Below are 18,575 nucleotides of genomic sequence, written 5' to 3' on the forward strand. Positions count from 1 at the left end.
TCATCTGCATATCTGAATTAGAAAAGCAAAATAGAAAGCTTGTTTTGTAGTAATTTTGGAAGATAATTTAAATTGGTAACCTCAGAAAGCATTTTAACACAGTTAGTATTCTTATAATGAAATGGTAGACTTTGACATACCTACAATCATTTGGATGTTTTTTCCAGTTTTGTCCAGGAAAATGAAGTTTGATTCCTCAAAATGTCTATTAATAAATATTCCCATAATTTGTATTTTCAAGTTCAGAAAATGAGACATTGTTCTTGAGAATGCACTACTCTTAAGAGCAGATGAAACAGTTTTTTCATTTTCTAAGTATGTGTCTCTATGGAACCTGGCTGTAAAATAATTCGGAAATCAATTCTAGCACTATAATAAGATGTTCTTCCATCAACAGAAGAAAACACAGACTTCACTTAGTGTTTGAAATAGTGATTTTTATAAAACACCAAAAATGGTCCCTCTGTCTTTAAACCATGATTTATGGTTATAATTCTTATCAATGAAACTTTGGGAATACTTATTAGAAAAATAGTGACTACCTAGTGCTTTATTCTTCCCCTTTTAAAATTAATTTTAATGTGTAGATAACCTTTTAGTTTCTTTTTGAAAACTCCTAGTATTACTAATTCATTAGTTTGTTCAATAAATATGTAAGTTCCATGAGGAGAGGAATTTTTCCCCTATTTTTGCCTGTTTGCTTCACTGCTGTGCCGCCTCAAAATCTTGAAAAAATGTCTGCATATAATAGATATAGGGGCTTTCATCTCATTGATGTTAACTACTCTCCTGAATTATGTGCTTATTGTTTCTTTGCTTTTTAGAATATAGTTTTCATCAATGTATACATGTCCCTTATAATATGCTGTTTAGTTTGCTTTGTTCCTGAGCTTTCTAAAACTCCCATCTGCTGACAGTCTTTATATGCACGTCTAAATTCTCTGTCATGATCAAAACCAGTAGTCTGTTAGAAGCCCTGGCCAGCTGTGTTCTCATTCCATCTTGCCAATGGGAGGCATTCGTGCCAGATTAGAGGGTGCACAAAGGTAGTAGTCACTTTGCTTTTTGTGGTTCCTCTACTAAACTACTAGCCCTCACTGGAGTGTAGGGGTTCAGGCAGCAGCAGCAGGTCCAGTATTGTCAGGGATGACAGGCATGGGAGGTAGCTAGCAGATGGCCAGGGGCCCCTGAGGAGGCTGCATCACCCAATAAACACTTTCAGGAAAGAGAATCTGGAATTGCTTATTTGCCTTACTTGGGCCTGAACCCATGTCTCCTGCACTGGTAGGTGGATTCTTCACCATTGAGCCACCAGGGAGGTCCCCAAGACTCCTCTTCCTTAACATCAAGGACTCAGCCAGTGAAAAGCCATGGACTCTTTGTTTACTGTAGCCCTCCCTACTTCCTTTTCCTCTCAATTAAAGAGTGCTTCTTCCTTTGTTGTGGAGGGACTTGGCGTATGGCTCACCATGGTTGTGGACTCTGAATTGCAATTCTCTGCTGATATTGAATAAACTCTTTTTATTTTTTTCAGGAGAAATAACCAGCAATCTATTTGTTTTAGGTTATCAATACTCTTTGTAATGTTAAAAGATTTCCCCATAAAACTAGGGCATAGAGGAACCACTCAATAGGGAGTTTAAAGAGCATGGTACATAGTATAATTTGATTATTGCAAAGCATACATGGAGGGGTGTAATCTGAAATGTATTTACCACTTTAACTACTTCAAATATTCTTTATTTGGAACCACAATGGGTATATAAATAAGTAAATGATAAGTTTAAAATGGACCAATACTTGAACTTAATGCTGTTTCTCCTTTTCCTTACTGACTGAATCAGTTGCTTTTCCCTCACTACTCATACTATTTTATACTTACGTATTTATGTTGTTTTCTTAGTCTAGAATACCCTTCCCTCTCTTCAGTTCTGTCACTCAGTCGTGTCCAACTCTTTGCGATCCCATGAACTGCAGCACACCAGGCCTCCCTGTCCATCACCAACTTCCGGAGTTCACTCAAACTCACATCCATCGAGTCGGTGATGCCATCCAGCCATCTCATCCTCTGTCGTCCCCTTCTCCTCCTGCCCCCAATCCCTCCCAGCCTCAGAGTCTTTTCCAATGAGTCAACTCTTCACATGAGGTGGCCAAAGTACTGGAGTTTCAGCTTTAGCATCATTCTTTCCAAAGAAATCCCAGGACTGATCTCCTTCAGAATGGACTGGTTGGATCTGCTTGCAGTCCAAGGGACTCTCAAGAGTCTTCTTCAGCACCACAGTTCAAAAGCATCAATTCTTCGGCGCTCAGCTTTCTTCACAGTCCAACTCTGACATCCATACATGACCACTGGAAAAACCGTAGCCTTGACTAGATGGACCTTTGTTTGCAAAGTAATGTCTCTGCTTTTGAATATGCTATCTAGGTTGGTCATAACTTTCCTTCCAAGGAGTAAGCGTCTTTTAATTTCATGGCTGCAGTCACCATCTGCAGTGATTTTGGAGCCCAAAAAAATAAAGTCTGACACTGTTTCCACTGTTTCCCTATCTATTTCCCATGAAGTGAAGGGACCAGATGCCATGATCTTTGTTTTCTGAATGTTGAGCTTTAAGCCAACTTTTTCCCTCTCCTCTTTCACTTTCATCAAGAGGCTTTTTAGCTCCTCTTCACTTTCTTCCCTCTCTTTGCTATATGCAACATTAAACACATTCTTTAGATTTTCTAATATTCCCTCTTCTCTGAAACTTTTTCCACTCCCCTCCCCCACTCTTCAGTCCTCCTTAAGAATTAGTCATTAAAAAAAAAAAAAAGAATCTTTCTTGCCTTCCTTTGCCTGTAGCACTAAATGATAATTCCATTTTAACAATTAATTTATAATTAGTTGTTTAAATATATGCTCTTTTCCCCAACCAGAGCACCCTGATTGTCAGTTATTTAGGGCAGGAACCTGGCTTTATCTGTGTTTATTTACCTATCACATAGCAGTGAATGGCACATGGTAAGTATTAAATGGAAGAAAGTATGACTATATCAGCTTGCTTCTCATTGCTGGAAATGTTTGGTGAGTGAAATAAGATGGAAAAGTCAGATCGTGGCTATATCGAATCAGACTTCCTATATTAAGATAGGGCTCCCTGGTGGCTCAGCTGATAAAGAATCTGCCTGCAGTGCAGGAGACCCCAGTTTGATCTCTGGGTTGGGAAAATTCCCTGGAGAATGGAATGGAAAGGCTACCCACTCCAGTATTCTGGCCTGGAGGATGCCTTGGACTGTATATAGCACCAAAGAATTGATGCTTTTGAATTGTGCTGAAGAATACTCTTGAGAGTCCCTTGGACTGCAACAAGATCAAACCAGTCAATCCTATAGGAAATCAACCCTGAATGTCCATTGGAAGGATTGATGCTGAAGCTGTAGCTCCAACACTTTGGCCACCTAATGTGAAGAATCTCTGATGCTGGGAAGGATTGAAGGTGAAAAGAGAAGAGAGCGGCAGAAGATGAGAAGATTAGAAAGCATCACTGACTCAAGGGACATGAGTTTGAGCAAAAATTTCAGGAGACAGTGGAGGACAGAGGAGCCTGGCATGCTGCAGTTCATGAGGTGGCAAAGAGTCAGACACAACTTAGTGACTGAACAACAATTTAAATTTAGTAACAGAAACAGTGCAAATTCTTTCTCAATTAAGCAAACTTTTGTTGTTAAGACTACATTTACTGTAACTATCAAAATCTAGCATCTGAATTAAGGTGTATTGTAAAAGTATAAAATATGCAGAGGATTTAGAATACTGAGCACAGAAAGAATGCAAACTGTTCCATTAATTGTCAATACTTTTGTGTTGATTACAAGTTGAGAAATATTTTAGATATATTGGATTACATTTTCTATGCTATTTATAAAACTTTTTTCTTTTTAATTTTTTTCAATGTGGCTACTAGAAAGTTTTAAATTACAAATGTGACTTGCATTTTACTGTTCCTGGGGAGCAGTGCCTTGGACCTCTGCTGTACCTCTGCTGTGAGAAGCAAAGTCAGTGGTACTAAGGATCTTACCTGGACCCTTCTTATGGGTGAAGTCACTTTTGCCCAATGTATGCAGGGACTGATGTTTATTTTCACAATTTCACCTCAGTTAACTCAAAACATCAAGTTATTCAAACTTTTGCAAAGTAATTTTGTAATGGTTCTTCCTCTAAATATTTAACTGAATATGCAATAACATAAATATTTTAAATAGAACATTGATGAATTGAATTATCAGGTAAGAATATACAAGGAGCAGATCCAAGAGTAGAGATTATATCCTTTAATATTTCTGTATGGTTGTTTCTAAAACTGCTCTTTCCTCTGGAGAAAACTCTTTTGTTTACCAAATTAATCCCTCAAGGACTGACTTACATTGTGGAAGTATAGATATGTTGCATCATCCATGACTCCAAACACAGTATCCATTTTGCAAAGAGTATATTACCCTGGGAATCCCAATGACAGGATTATCCTGGTTAAACCCACATCCATTGTAAAGAGTTTAAGTATCCTCAAATAGTATCCACTGTATCAATATTCAAGATTTATCTGGATAGTGGCAGTTTTTTTGATCAAAGCATGATTCACTTTTCAGTTCAGTTCAGTCACTCAGTCGTGTCCGACTCTTTGCGACCCCATGAATCACAGCACATCAGGCCTCCCTGTCCATCACTAACTCCCGGAGTTTACTCAAACTCATGTCCATTGAGTCTGTGATGCCATCCAGCCATCTCATCCTCTGTCGTCCCCTTCTCCTCCTGCCCCCAATCCCTCCCAGCATCAGGGTCTTTTCCAATGAGTCAACTCTTCGCATCAGGTGGCCAAAGTACTGGAGTTTCAGCTTCAGCATCAGTCCCCCCAATGAACTTTTAGATTCACTTTTAGAGTCACTCAAATTAGTTCCTATGCTGGCCTGTCCATTTATACATTAATTTGTTCATTCATTCATTCAGCATGTATTTGTGGAAGTGCTATGTGGCAGTCACTGTTTGAGGCATAGAGAATTTAATACTTAAAAAATCCAAAGTTCTTGCAATTCTCAAGCTTTCATTCTATAGAGCTCTAGAGACATAAAAACAGTGAATAATAACAGTAATAGGAATAATAAACAATAGAAGGAAGTCAATGATACGTGATTTGAGGGAAAAAAAAAGACAAGGGGAGAAAGGGATGTGCTATTTCATGAAGGATGTTAGGGTAAGCTTCTCAGAGGAGGCAGAATTTTAGCAGAAAACTGAATGAAATTAGGGAGTTCTGGCCACTCAGTATCTGCAGATGAGCTGAGAAAATTTGCAGGAGTCAGAGTGTAAGGTGGGGAGAGTGGTTTGCAGGAGGAACAGCATGGAGGCTAGGATGTCTGGAGCTGCTCCCCAGAATCAGGTGAGAGGGACGGGACTGAGGCCGGAGAGGGAGCCAAGGCCTGACATGTAGGGCTCCGACCTGGTGAAGGTTTTGGCTCTTTGAGTGTGATGAGAAATCTCTGAAGGGTTTGGAGCAGGGAAATGGCCTTACCCAACCTTTGCCACAGGCTACATATAGGTGTATTCTTGTTTATAAAAGGCAGACAAGTGAAAAAATATTAAATGTTTCAGTCCAGATATATCACCGTTACTTTTATATCTTTGTATTTTGCCCTAATTAAAAAAAAAATTCCTCTAGAATTTCTTGTCTTCCAAGGGGTGAATTCTCTTTTATTCCACCTCAACTGACAGCCAATTTCTGTGCTTTCCTTGCTAATTAAAATATAAATTTTTCCTATATTCTTGTGTTTCTAATAGTTTTCTTATGTATTTTGATATTTGACTATATAACATAAGGAATTTGTTTGTATCATAGATTATGATGAACACATAAGCCTTTTTCAGTGTAAAATGAGCCACTTTTAACTTATTGCATTTTTCCCCTGTATGATTGTTTTTGACATTTTTATACTGAAGCGAAGGGGAAAAAGTAAGCACAAGTCTAGAGCTATGTAAAGCTAAACACGTATGGTGGTCCTCTTTAAGCAGTGAAATTACAATGGGATTTTTCTTTTCTGTGCCTTTTTCTAAAATGCCAACCTATGTATTACTTCTCTGAGAAGATGTTTCCATATTTCAGCAAAGTGGCCAAGACTGGAGACCACTTGGTGCCCTCATGCTCTCTGCGCCATGTGTTTGCCACACATTTGGATGCCTCCGGAGCATCACGACTACCTCTGACCCCGCTACTTTTCCTGTTTCCCAATGCAGATTGAATACCAGGTTAGAAATCTAGGGTCAGGTTGGAATCCTCAGAGGGATTCTATTCTTCTCTCTATCAGTTGAAAGTGAAAGTGAAAGTCGCTTAGTTGTGTCAACTCTTTTCGAACCCATGGACTGACTGTACAGTCCATGGAATTCTCCAGGCCAGAATACTGGAGTGGGTAGCTGTTCCCTTCTCCAGGGGATCTTCCCAACCCAGGGATCAAACCCAGGTCTTCCACATTGCGGGCGGATTCTTTATCAGCTGAGCCACAAGGGAAGCCCAAGAATACTGGAGTGGATAGCCTTTCCCTTCTCCAGTGGATCTTCCCAACCCAGAAAATGAACCAGGGTCTCCTTTATTGCAGGTGAATTCTTTACCAACTGAGCTATCAGGGAAGCCCCTCTATCAGTTAAGTCTTTGCAATGAAAATTCTCAGATATTTCTCATATCCATCACCTACTTCCTAATCCTTTGTGCTCTGCTGCTGCTGCTGCTGCTGCTAAGTCACTTCAGTCGTGTCCAACTCTGTGCGACCCCATAGATGGCAGCCCCCCAGGCTCCCCCGTCCCTGGGATTCTCCAGGCAAGAACACTGGAGTGGGTTGCCATTTCCTTCTCTAGTGCATGAAAGGGAAAAGTGAAAGTGAAGTCACTCAGTCATGTCCGACTCTTAGCGACCCCATGGACTGCAGCCTACCAGGCTCCTCCATCCATGGGATTTTCCAGGCAAGCGTACTGGAGTGGGTTGCCATTTCCTTCTCCCTTTGTGCCCTGGTTTATTCTTTATCATCTCTCACTGGAAACTAATATCACTATAGGTTCCTAACTGATAGTTTCTCTGGCATTAGTTTTGCTTTGGTCATCAGAATGATCTTTCTAAAACTATTAGGTAGTGATTACCTGATAGTCTTCAGTGATGCTTCACAATTGAGATAGTTGTTCCTATGATAGTCTGTAGTGGTGTTCTAAGATATATAAAGTCACCCAAAGAAAAAAGAGTGATTCCATTATCTTTAGATTAAAACAAAATGTGCTGTGGAATGGGCTACAAAATTTGCCCACATTTTAAAGAAACGTTACAGAAATTCCATGAATGTTGTGGGCATTTCAAGTTATACCTCCACCTGTGTCCCTTTTCTTCAAATTCACTGCCATTAGAGGTGTTTTGTTTTATTTATTTTAAAATATATATATATATATTTTTTGGCTATGTTGCATGGCATGTGGGATCTTAGTTCTCTGACTGGGGATCAAACCCATGCCCCTTGTATTAGAAACTTGGAGTCTTAACCACTGGACCACCAGGGAAGTCCCCTAGAGGTTTTATAGAAGAAAGATTTGAGAAACACTGGTTCATATGAAAAAGTTCAAGCTCCTTATCATAGCTTATCAAAAAGACCAGTATAATGAAATCCTTTTTTACCTTCACTATGAATTTTCCCTGTGTTGTCCTGAAATAACGAATAGCTTCTGGGTTTGTAGAGACTGTATTTTAATGCCTCGTTGCCTTTTCACACTGCTTTCCAACAGAGTCCCTTTCCCTGTTTCCTTGACTGTCTAAAAACTCGAGCTCCTTCAAGAGTCCGTGAGTGATCTCATCCTTCAGAATCCTTCCCCAGCCTGCTCTCCGCTCCCACCCTAACCATCTCATTGCCCTCCTCTGTGCATACTATTGTCATTGCATGCCAGGAGTTGAACTTGTTCTCTGCCCATATTTCCTTAAGGGGATATCTTTCATTTCACCCTCCTAGAGAGGGCATTTGAAAGGGAACCCTTGGAACTTCGCCCAGCAGCTCATTACATTTCTCAGAAGACTGAGGGTTCTTCTGAATGGCGAGATTGTTCAGACCTAGCATCAGTGGGCCAGATTAACAACGTGGCAGAATTGCTTCCTTAAAGAGCCAACTTGGGCCATCTCTGGCTTGTCCTCTTATAATAACTGTGTGAAAGAAGGAACAGGCTTCCTCTTTACTCTTTGCTCCTGAGTAGTAAGCACACGCGGCAAGTCATCCCCTTTGTGGATGTGGCCTGACTGTTATCCACCTCCTCTTTCAATAATGAGGTGAGAATAGGGGTAACTTGAGTAGGCAAATAGGCCATCCCAGTGCATTGTGAGAGCCGCGAATAAAGCTCATGGTCCCTGTTTGGAATTGATATTATCAAAGTATGTGCTTAGTTAGTTAAAACCTAAGGAGAAAAGAGTCTATAATATCAGAAATAGCACATTGATTTCTGTCACTAATTTAGTTCTATCAATCAGCCTATAAACTTCCTGAAAGCTGGAACTGACCATCTCTATTTTGTATTTCCATGGACAAAGAGTACTTGACAAATAAAAGGTGTTTAATTTTTTTATTTCTTAATTTTTTTCTGATTATAGGCACAATGAAAATGCTTTTAAGAACAAAAGAATTTTGTGAAAATAGGAAAAAAAAGTGATTCAACAAACCAAAGATTATATATTAACAAAATATAAACTTGTACACTTTTTTTTACTATGTTAATGTACTTTCTTTGCAAAATGGAAATTATAATTTGCACCTGAAGGAACAAAGGCAACAGAAATTAAGTAGCTTGCCCAGCATCACACAAATATTCAGCCATGAGAGCCACCAGAACTCTTAAAAGGTATTCTATAATTTATTTAGGATACTTCCATCCCTGGGCATTATGGTTGTTTTCAGTTTTCTCATGGTGATAAATAATGCTGCTTATGTGGAACATCCTTAGAGCCAAATCTGTGTACATATTTCTGGTCATTTTCTTCAGAAAAATTCCTATAAGTGAATTTTTTGCCTTCACTTGCTTTTCCCTCTAAGTTCAAATCTAATACATGTACAAAATGGAAAATTTGGAAAATACAGAAAAGCACAAAATAATAAAGCAAAACTATTGGTAATCTCACCTTCTAGATATTGCCATTTTTAACACTTCATTCTTTTTTATGTATACATGTACATATATATTATATGTATATAGCACTATATGGGCTTCCCTGGTAACTCAGCTGGTAAAGCATCCGCCTGCATTGCAGCAGACCTGGGTTTGATCCCTGGGTTGGGAAGATCCCTTGCAGGAGGGCATGGCAACCCACTCTAGTATTCTTGCCTGGAGAACCCCATGGACAGAGGAGCCTGGCGGGCTACAGTTCCTGGGGTCACAAGAGTCAGACACGACTGAGCGACTAAGCACAGCATAGCACTATATATGTTGTTACTGTTCAGTAGTTAAGTCGTGTTTGGCTCTTTTGTGATTCCAGGAAGCCCGCCGGGCTCCTCTGTCCATGAGTTCTCCACAAGAACACTGGGGTGGGTTGCCATTTCTTTCTCCATGCACTGTATACACACACACATACATATAAGTGTAGTGTTATATATAACTGTATTGAAGTATATACTTTACATTTTGTTATAGAAAATTGTATGATATCGCCTAGGATCAAAACTGTGTCGCTTATGTCTCCTGCATTGGCAGGTGGGGTCTTTACCACTGTCGCTTCCTAGGAAGCCCATATATTATAGAAAATTATATGATATTGCTACATGTATAAATATCTACATGTTTTCTTTGTAGGTAATCAATTAACTAATTGTAGAAACCATATTTCGGAGTTTAAGGAAAGTATACTACGCTTAAAAAACAAAACAGAAAGAAATCGCCAAGAGTTGCTTAATGCCTTCAAGGAAATGAAGCGTGACATTACAAAGAAAGAACGTGATGCACAAAACGCAGGTTTGCATTGTTTTTGTTTTGTGTGTGGTGGTTTGTTGTGTAATGTTTTGTGTTTGGAAATTTAGATTTTATGCTTTCTGATTTTAAGGCATTTCTTTCCAGTAGATACAACTAAATCAGTACTCATTCTTTTAGTATGAAATATGCAAAAGTACAGTAAGAGACATCACTGATAAATTTCCTCTCCTCTCACCTGTACCTCGAAAATGGTTCTCTTTTGTTCTCTGTCTCTGTGGACGGCACCATCCGTGATCCATCTTACAGAAGCAGCCAGCAACCTGCACATCCTCTCTGAATCCTTCCCCATCCCCTAGCATACTTCTCCCATAACTGTCAGTAGCAGTCCTATTGATTCAGAATCCTGTATATCTTACAAATCTATCCACATTTTTCTGTCACCATCTCTACTACCCCAATCAGGCTGCTTTCATGCTTCATCCGAATGACTGCTAACATACTTCTTTTTTTCCCTCTTTCTCTCTCCATTCTTGTCTCCACCTGTTTATGCTCAAGTTAGCCAAGGTAAAGGCTACACTGCCCTGAAAATCAACTTTCAGTGGCTCTCCATTTCTTCAGGATGAAAAGTTCTGCCTCCTGCTTCCCCTTCTGTAATCCACTACCTCCCCTGAACTCAGCCCCTGGCAGCCGCTGATCAGGTCTTCATAGTTTTCCGTTTTCCAGAATGCCATACAAATGGAATCACACAGCGTATAACCTTTATGGACTCTTTCACTTAGCATAGATTCATCCAAGTTGTTATGCGACCGATTGTTGCCTTTTTGTTGCTTAGTAGCATTCCACTGTATCGATGTGCAGTGGAGAGTCTGTTTCACCAATTAAGACACATTTGGATTGTTTTTCAGATTTCTTTGTTTGTTTTTTGGTGATTACAACTACCTGTTGCCATAAGCATTCATGTACAGATTTTTTTGTATGAAGAGAATTTTCCTTTCTTTGGGATAAATATCTAGGATTGATGGGTATATGATAGGTGGATGTTTAACATTATAAGAAACTGCCAAGATGTTTTTCAGAGGGGTTGTGCCATTTTGGATCAATGTATGAGAGTCGCAGTCACTCCAGTTAATTATAGCCTTTCTGGTGTCATGGCCTCTCATAGTTTTAAGGTGTATTTCTCTGGTGACTAATGATGTTGAACTTTTTTTATGTGCTCCTTGGCCCTCCATATATCTTCTTTGATGAGATGCCTGTTCAGATATTTACACATTTCTAATTGAGTGTTTTTTTCTTATTGTTGAGTTTGGAATATTAAAAAGCATATTAAAAAGCAGAGACATTACTTGCCAATAAAGGTCCATATAGTCAAAGCTATGGTTTTCCCAGTAGTTATGTATGAATGTGAGCGTTGGACTATAAAGAAAGCATCAAGAAGGTTGATGCTTTTGAACTGTATGGTGTTGGAGAAGACTCTTGAGAGTCCCTTGGACAGCAAGAAGATCAAAACAGTCAATCCTAGATGAAATCAGTCCTGAATATTCTTTGGAAGAAATGACGTTGAAGCTGAAGCTCCAAAACTTTGGCCACCTGATGTGAAGAACTGACGCGTTGGAAAAGATCCTGATTCTGGGAGAGATTGAAGTCGAAAGGAGAAGGGGATGACAGAGGATGAGATAGTTGGATGGCATCACCCACTTGATGGACATGAGTTTGAGCAAGCTCTGGGAGTTGGTGATAGACAGGGAAGCCTGGCGTGCTGCAGTCCGTGGGGTCACAAAGAATAGGACACAACTGAGTAACTGAATGGGAAAGACTAGAGATCTCTTCAAGAAAATTAGAGATGCCAAGGGAACATTTCATGCAAAGATGGGCTTGATAAAGGACAGAAATGGTATGGACCTAACAGAAGCAGAAGATATTAAGAAGAGGTGGCAAGAATACACAGAAGAACTCTACAAAAAAGATCTTCACAACCAAGATAATCATGATGGTGTGATCACTCACCTAGAGCCAGACATCCTGGAATGTGAAGTCAAGTGGGCCTTAGAAAGCATCACTATGAACAAAGTTAGTAGAAGTGATGGAATTCCAGTTGAGCTGTTTCAAATCCTGAAAGATGATGATGTGAAAGTGCTGTACTCAATATGCCAGCAAATTTGGAAAACTCAGCAGTGGCCACAGGACTAGAAAAGGTCAATCTTCCTTCCAATCCCAAAGAAAGGCAGTGCCAAAGAATGCTCAAACTACTGCACAATTGCACTCATCTCACACTCTAGTAAAGTAATGCTCAAAATTCTCCAAGCCAGGCTTCAGCAATAAGTGAACCATGAACTTCCTGATGTTCAAGCTGGTTTTAGAAAAGGCAGAGGAAACAGAGATCAAATTGCCAATATCCGCTGGGTCATGGAAAAAGCAAGAGAATTCTAGAAAAACATCTATTTCTGCTTTATTGACTATGCCAAAACCTTTGACTGTGTGGATCACAATACACTGTGGAAAATTCTGAAAGAGATGGGAATACCAAACCACCTGACCTGCCTCATGAGAAACCTATATGCAGGTCAGGAAGCAACAGTTATAATTGGACATGGAACAACAGACCTGTTCCAAATAGGAAAAGGAGTATGTCAAGACTGTATATTGTCACCCTGCTTATTTAACTTCTATGCAGAGTACATCATGAGAAACGTTGGGCTGGAAGAAACACAAGCTGGAATCAAGATTGCCAGGAGAAATATCAATAACCTCAGATATGCAGATACACCACCCTTATGGCAGAAAGTGAAGAGGAGCTAAAAAGGCTCTTGATGAAAGTGAAAGAGGAGAGTGAAAAAGTTGGCTTAAAGCTCAACATTCAGAAAACGAAGATCATGACATCTGGTCCCATCACTTCATGGCAAATAGATGGGGAAACAGTGGAAACAGTGTCAGACTTTATTTTTTGGGGGGCTTCTAAATCACTGCAGATGGTGACTGCAGCCATGAAATTAAAAGACGCTTACTCCTTGGAAGAAAAGTTATGACCAACCTAGATAGCATATTCAAAAGCAGAGACATTACTTTGCCGACTAAGGTCCGTCTAGTCAAGGCTATGGTTTTTCCTGTGGTCATGTATGGATATGAGAGTTGGACTCTGATGCTAGGAGGGATTGGGGGCAGGAGGAGAAGGGGACGACAGAAGATGAGATGGCTGGATGGCATCACTGACTCGATGGACATGTCTCAGTGAACCCCAGGAGTTGGTGATGGACAGGGAGGCCTGGCGTGCTGCAATTCATGGGGTCACAAAGTCATATATGACTAAGCGACTACACTGTACTGAGTGACTGAACTGAACTGTTGAGTTTTGAGAGTTGTACATTTCCTGGATACATATCTTATGGATGTGTGATTTGGAAATATTTTCTCCCAGGCTGTGATTTGTCTTATTTTGTTTGTGGTGTCCTTCAGAAAGCAAACATTTTTAATTTTGATGAAGTCGAGTTTTCCTTTTTATGTATTATGCCTTTGATATTGTATCTAAGAACTCTTTATCTAACTCAGGGTCATAAAGATTTTCTTTTTTTAAAAAATTTATCATTTTAGATTTTACATTTAGGTCTATGAAACTTTTGAGTTTATTTCTATAAATGGCATGAAGTATAGGTAAAGGTTCGGTTTTTATTTAGTTCAGTTCATTCACTCAGTTGTTTCCGAGTCTTTGCGACTCCATGAACCACAGCACGCCAGGCCTCCCTGTCCATCTCCAACTCCTGGAGTTTATTCAAACTCATGTCCATTGAGTTGGTGATGCCATCCAACCATCTCATCCTCTGTTGTCTCCTTCTCTTTCAATCTTTCCCAGCATGAGGGTCTTTTCAAATGAGTCAGCTCTTTGCATCCAATGAATGTTCAGGACTGATTTCTTTTAGGATAGACTGGTTGGATCTCCTTGCAGTCCAAGAGACTCTTAAGAGTCTTCTCCAACACCACATTCAAACACCACAGTTTTTATTATTGGAGTATAATTGCTTTACAAAGTTGTGTTAGTTTCAGTTATATAACGAAATGTATCAGCTATATGTATACATGTATCCCCTTCCCCTTGGACCTCTCTCCCTCCTCTCCTCCCACCCATTGAGGTCGTCACAGAGCACCAAGCTGAGCTTCCTGTGCTATACCAGCTTCCCTGTAGGTATCTATTTTCCACATGGGTGGAAGACCAAATAGACATCTCTCCAAAAGAGATGTACAGCTGTCCAAGAAGCACATGAAAAGATGCTCAACATCACTAATTATTAGAGAAATGCAAAGTTCAGTCTTTTTCATGTGAATGCCTAAGTGTTTTAGAACCATATATCAAAAAAGTTTTTCTTTCTGCAATTACCTTTGCATCTTCTTCAAAAATCAGTTGGCCATGTTTGTGTGGATCTATGTCTGTTGTTCCACAGGTCTGTGTATCTCTTTGTTCTGTAGTACTCCACTGCCTTGATTACTGTATTATGCATTATGAATTAAATTGGGTAGTGTACGTCCTTCAACTTTGTTCTTCTTTTTCAGAATGATGGGGGCAAATTTGAATGAGTGGAGTCATTAAATGTTGAGAGGCTTGAAAATAAAGTTATAAAAAGACAGGCTTTAATGATGTGATGTTAAAGTGGTAGAGCAGGCCAGTTAGAGCATTTTTCAGTTCTACTTCCTTCGTTTGGAACCGTCTGTTAGCCTCTGGTTGTGTCACTCATAGTGTTAGATATACATTAAATACCTTGAAAATAAATGGGCTTCCCTGGTGACTCAGATGGTACAGAATCCTCTTGTAATGCAGGAGACCTGGGTTTGATCTCTGGGTTGGGGAGATCCCCTGGAGAAGGGGATGGCAACCCACTCCAGTATTCTTGCCTGGAGAATTCCGTGGATAGAGGAGCCTGGTGAGCTGCAGTCCATGGGGTCACAAAGAGTCAGACATGACTAAGTGACTAACACTTTCACTTTAAAATAAACATGAATCAATAATTTTTGAGCTATATTTTATAGCCTTACGATGTTGTTAATTCACAGTTAATAGTATGTATCCTATGAATACTAAATTAATTGTGAATTAACTTATTAACTACTATGTCAAAAAATTGTACTGGAAAGAGAAGAATCCCTATAGTTATGAACTCAAAAACCCTATCTTTTCTCTTTTTCAGTTGAGAAGAAAGTGAATGCTTCGGATACGAATGAAACAGTATCTGATGCATTTGAAGTCTTAAAGTTCTTTTTCCCTCATCTAAGGAAAGTAGATAGAATTTATCCTGATGTAATCATGGGCAGAGAGAAAACAGGCGGTAAGAAAACTTAGCATTGGAAGATCAAATACAGACATTTTGATGATTGGAAACATTCTTTTAAATTTTAAAATGTAATCAACTCATATGATATTCAAACAGACCCCCAGCCTGTCTGGCATTAATTTGTATTACTGGAAATCAGTGTATTGTCTTGCAGAAAAAAATTGTTCAATAAATATTTGGAGACTTGAATTTAAATCCAAGTTTAATGAAGATGCTTTGGAAATAAGTCAATATAAGCCAGACATCATTAAGCATCTGTTACATGCTTGGCAACTCTTTTCTCCTTTGGTTTTGATAAATCTATTTCTTATCTGGTTGTCTTCCTATTTCCTCCTCTTTCTGGGGAGCAAAGTCAACAAAAGCCTTACAGAAGAGATAATGCTTGAGTAAGCCTTGAAGAATGAGTTCAATTTCACCAGGTATAGGAGAATAGAAAAAGTATTTGCATTGGAAGCAGGGATATTAGGTTAAGTCTCAGAACACCTGCCATTCCCACCAACCTCGTTCATTCCAATGAGTGAGCCATTCCAGGTCAGAGGCCAGCAAATCAGCGCCTGCAGGCCAGATTTGCCTGTCTTTAAGAAGCTTTATTGGACCATAGTCATGCTTGTTGTTCACTTGTTGTCTATGACTGCTTTTGTGCTGCAGCAGCATAGATAAGTCGGAGAAGGCAATGGCACCCCACTCCAGTACTCTTGCCTGGAAAATCCCATGGATGGAGGAGCTTGGTGGGCTGCAGTCCATGGGGTCGCTGAGAGTTGGACACAACTCAGTGACTTCACTTTCACTTTTCACTTTCATGCATTGGAGAAGGAAATGGCAACCCACTCCAGTGTTCTTGCCTGGAGAATCCCAGGGACGGCAGAGCCTGGTAGCCTGCTGTCTGTGGGGTTGCACAGAGTTGGACACAACTGAAGCAACTTAGCAGCAGCAGCAGTAGCATAGATAAGTAGCTTCAGCAGAGATGATATGGCCCAAGAGCTGAAAATTGTACTGTCTGGCCCTTCAATAGAAAAAGTGAGCTGACCTCTGCTCTTGGCAGTTCCTTGGGAATAAACAGTGTTGGTCTGTGTCACATGCCTCTAAGAAACCTGTTGTGTTGGGATGGAGAAGCCAGGTGACATTGTTTTCCATCTACTGAATTTTGTGTCCCATTTACCAAGTTAGATGTTTTCTTTTATTATCTCATCTCATTCTCACAATCCAATGTAATAGGGCCTGTGATTATCTTTATTTCTTACCTGAGGCCTAGAGAGATGATGGAACTCTCTGAGATCACACTTGTAAAGGTCTTCACTTGGATCATATTCCTTCCTAGAAGTATTTTAATTGTGGCCTATAAATATGTACATACACATGCGTGAATGTATGAGAGAGTGCACACCAGACAAAACTACATTATACATAAAGAGGAGGAGATGAAAGACACAGTGAAGATAAAATCAGTACCCAGTAACTCTAAGATACCGGATACCAAGGAGAAGCCCAGCCTTGGATAAGCATCAGAAAAGATAAACTGAAGCCCATGATATTGAGTGAAAGGAAGGAAAGAGAGAGGTTGGTGACTGGGAAGAGCAATGTAATCCCTTGTGTGGGAGCTTGGGGTGTTGAAATAACCCAGTTATCAGTGCTGTATTAAATCCTGAATAATTGTCTAATCCCCCAACTGTTTCCTTCTTTCCAACTGCTGAATATACTGATCCTTCTTTTGAGACTCTTTTCGTGGACTTCCTAGGTTCTTGGAAGGAGAGGCTTGCATATAAACCTTCATCCCCAGAAGTAATTTAAAGGGAGATTTTAGTTACCTTAAAGATGACGTAAAACATTTGCAGGAGTACTGAAGTCTGTAGCATGGCCTCCTGGGGAACCTTTCATCAGGCTTGTATCTTCTCTATTCTGATATATCTCAGATAATTTCTACTCTCTATAGCCCCTCTGTAACTATTTTTCATTCAGCCTTCTTTTCTTGCCTGGTCTATTGAGATAGACTTGTCATTTTTCTCTTGGCTTTAGTATTGTCAAAGTCAATTCATTCCTAATACTTTCCTCAGAGGTACATACTTAAGTGCATAACTCATCATGCACAACTGTTCCTTAAAATCCTTCAGTAGATGCTCAATGCATATAGAGTGACATTAACTCCTTGATATGGTATATGCACCAAGACCAAGTGAAGTCGCTCAGTTGTGTCCGACTCTTTGCGACCCCATGGACTGTAACCTACCAGGCTCCTCCATCCATGGGATTTTCCAGGCAAGAGTACTGGAGTGGGTTGCCATTTCCTTCTCCAGAGTATCTTCCCAACCCAGAGATCGAACCCAGGTCTCCTGCATTGTAGGCAGACGCTTTACCGTCTGAGCCACAAGGGAAGTCCTGGGTATATGCACAGTAGTCTATATCTTTCAAAGTCTTTTAAAGTCTATATCTTTCAAATCTCATATTCTGCCACTTCCTTTTTTTGCAGCAACCCTAGACATTTCCTACAAGTGATCAATTGATAATTGCCTATAAGGAACATATCACCTCCTGTTAACCCACAACTGACTTGTCATATCTCTTATCCAATATGACTTTTCAGCTTAACTGACAGCTTCTTTGTGAACTTCTTTGTGAAGTCTTCCATGTTTCCTCCTTTAACAAGCTTCTGCCCAGCACCAAACACTTACTAGGCTCTAGTGAGATAGTGGTGAACAGACGAGGAACTTACCCTCTTAAAGACAAATGAGGAAACAATTACAATAGAAATTAATCAGTGCTCTGACAAGGATATACAAGGGTAGAGCCAAATCTACTTGGGGATTTAGGGAAGGCTAATCTTTATGACCAACCTAGATAGCACATTCAAAAGCAGAGATATTAGTTTGTCAACAAAGGTCCGTCTAGTCAAGGCTATGATTTTTCCAGTGGTCATGTATGGATGTGAGAGTTGGACTGTGAAGAAAGCTGAGTGCTGAAGAATTGATGCTTTTGAACTGTGGTGTTGGAGAAGACTCTTGAGAGTCCCTTGGACTGCAAGGAGATCCAACCAGTCCATCCTAAAGGAGACCAATCCTGGGTGTTCATTGGAAGGATTGATGCTGAGGCTGAAACTTAAGACTCTGACGCTGGGAGGGATTGGGGGCAGGAGGAGAAGGGGATGACAGAGGATGAGACGGCTGGATGGCATCACTGACTCGATGCACATGAGTTTGGGTGAACCCTGGGAGTTGGTGATGGACAGGGAGGCCTGGTGTGCTGCGATTCATGGGGTTGCAAAGACTCGGACACAACTGAGCGACTGAACTGAACTGAATCTGTACTTGGGGAATTAGGGAAGG

The 18,575-nt window shown here is 40.1% G+C and overlaps 1 protein-coding gene across 1 annotated transcript in view; it reads left to right on the forward strand.

The window, feature by feature from the left end:
- The window catches only part of MGAT4D (MGAT4 family member D), a 46,423-nt gene that overhangs the window by 2,256 nt on the left and 25,592 nt on the right, over positions 1-18,575 (forward strand). The window contains exons 2-3 of the mRNA XM_040251674.1: positions 9,827-9,985; positions 15,115-15,252. Of these exons, the coding sequence (XP_040107608.1) occupies positions 9,827-9,985; positions 15,115-15,252 (297 nt within the window). The remainder of the gene's footprint in view (positions 1-9,826; positions 9,986-15,114; positions 15,253-18,575) is intronic.

This window comes from Oryx dammah, unplaced genomic scaffold, assembly GCF_014754425.2.
Source record: "Oryx dammah isolate SB20612 unplaced genomic scaffold, SCBI_Odam_1.1 HiC_scaffold_12, whole genome shotgun sequence".
In the NCBI taxonomy this organism is placed as follows: Eukaryota; Metazoa; Chordata; class Mammalia; order Artiodactyla; family Bovidae; genus Oryx; species Oryx dammah.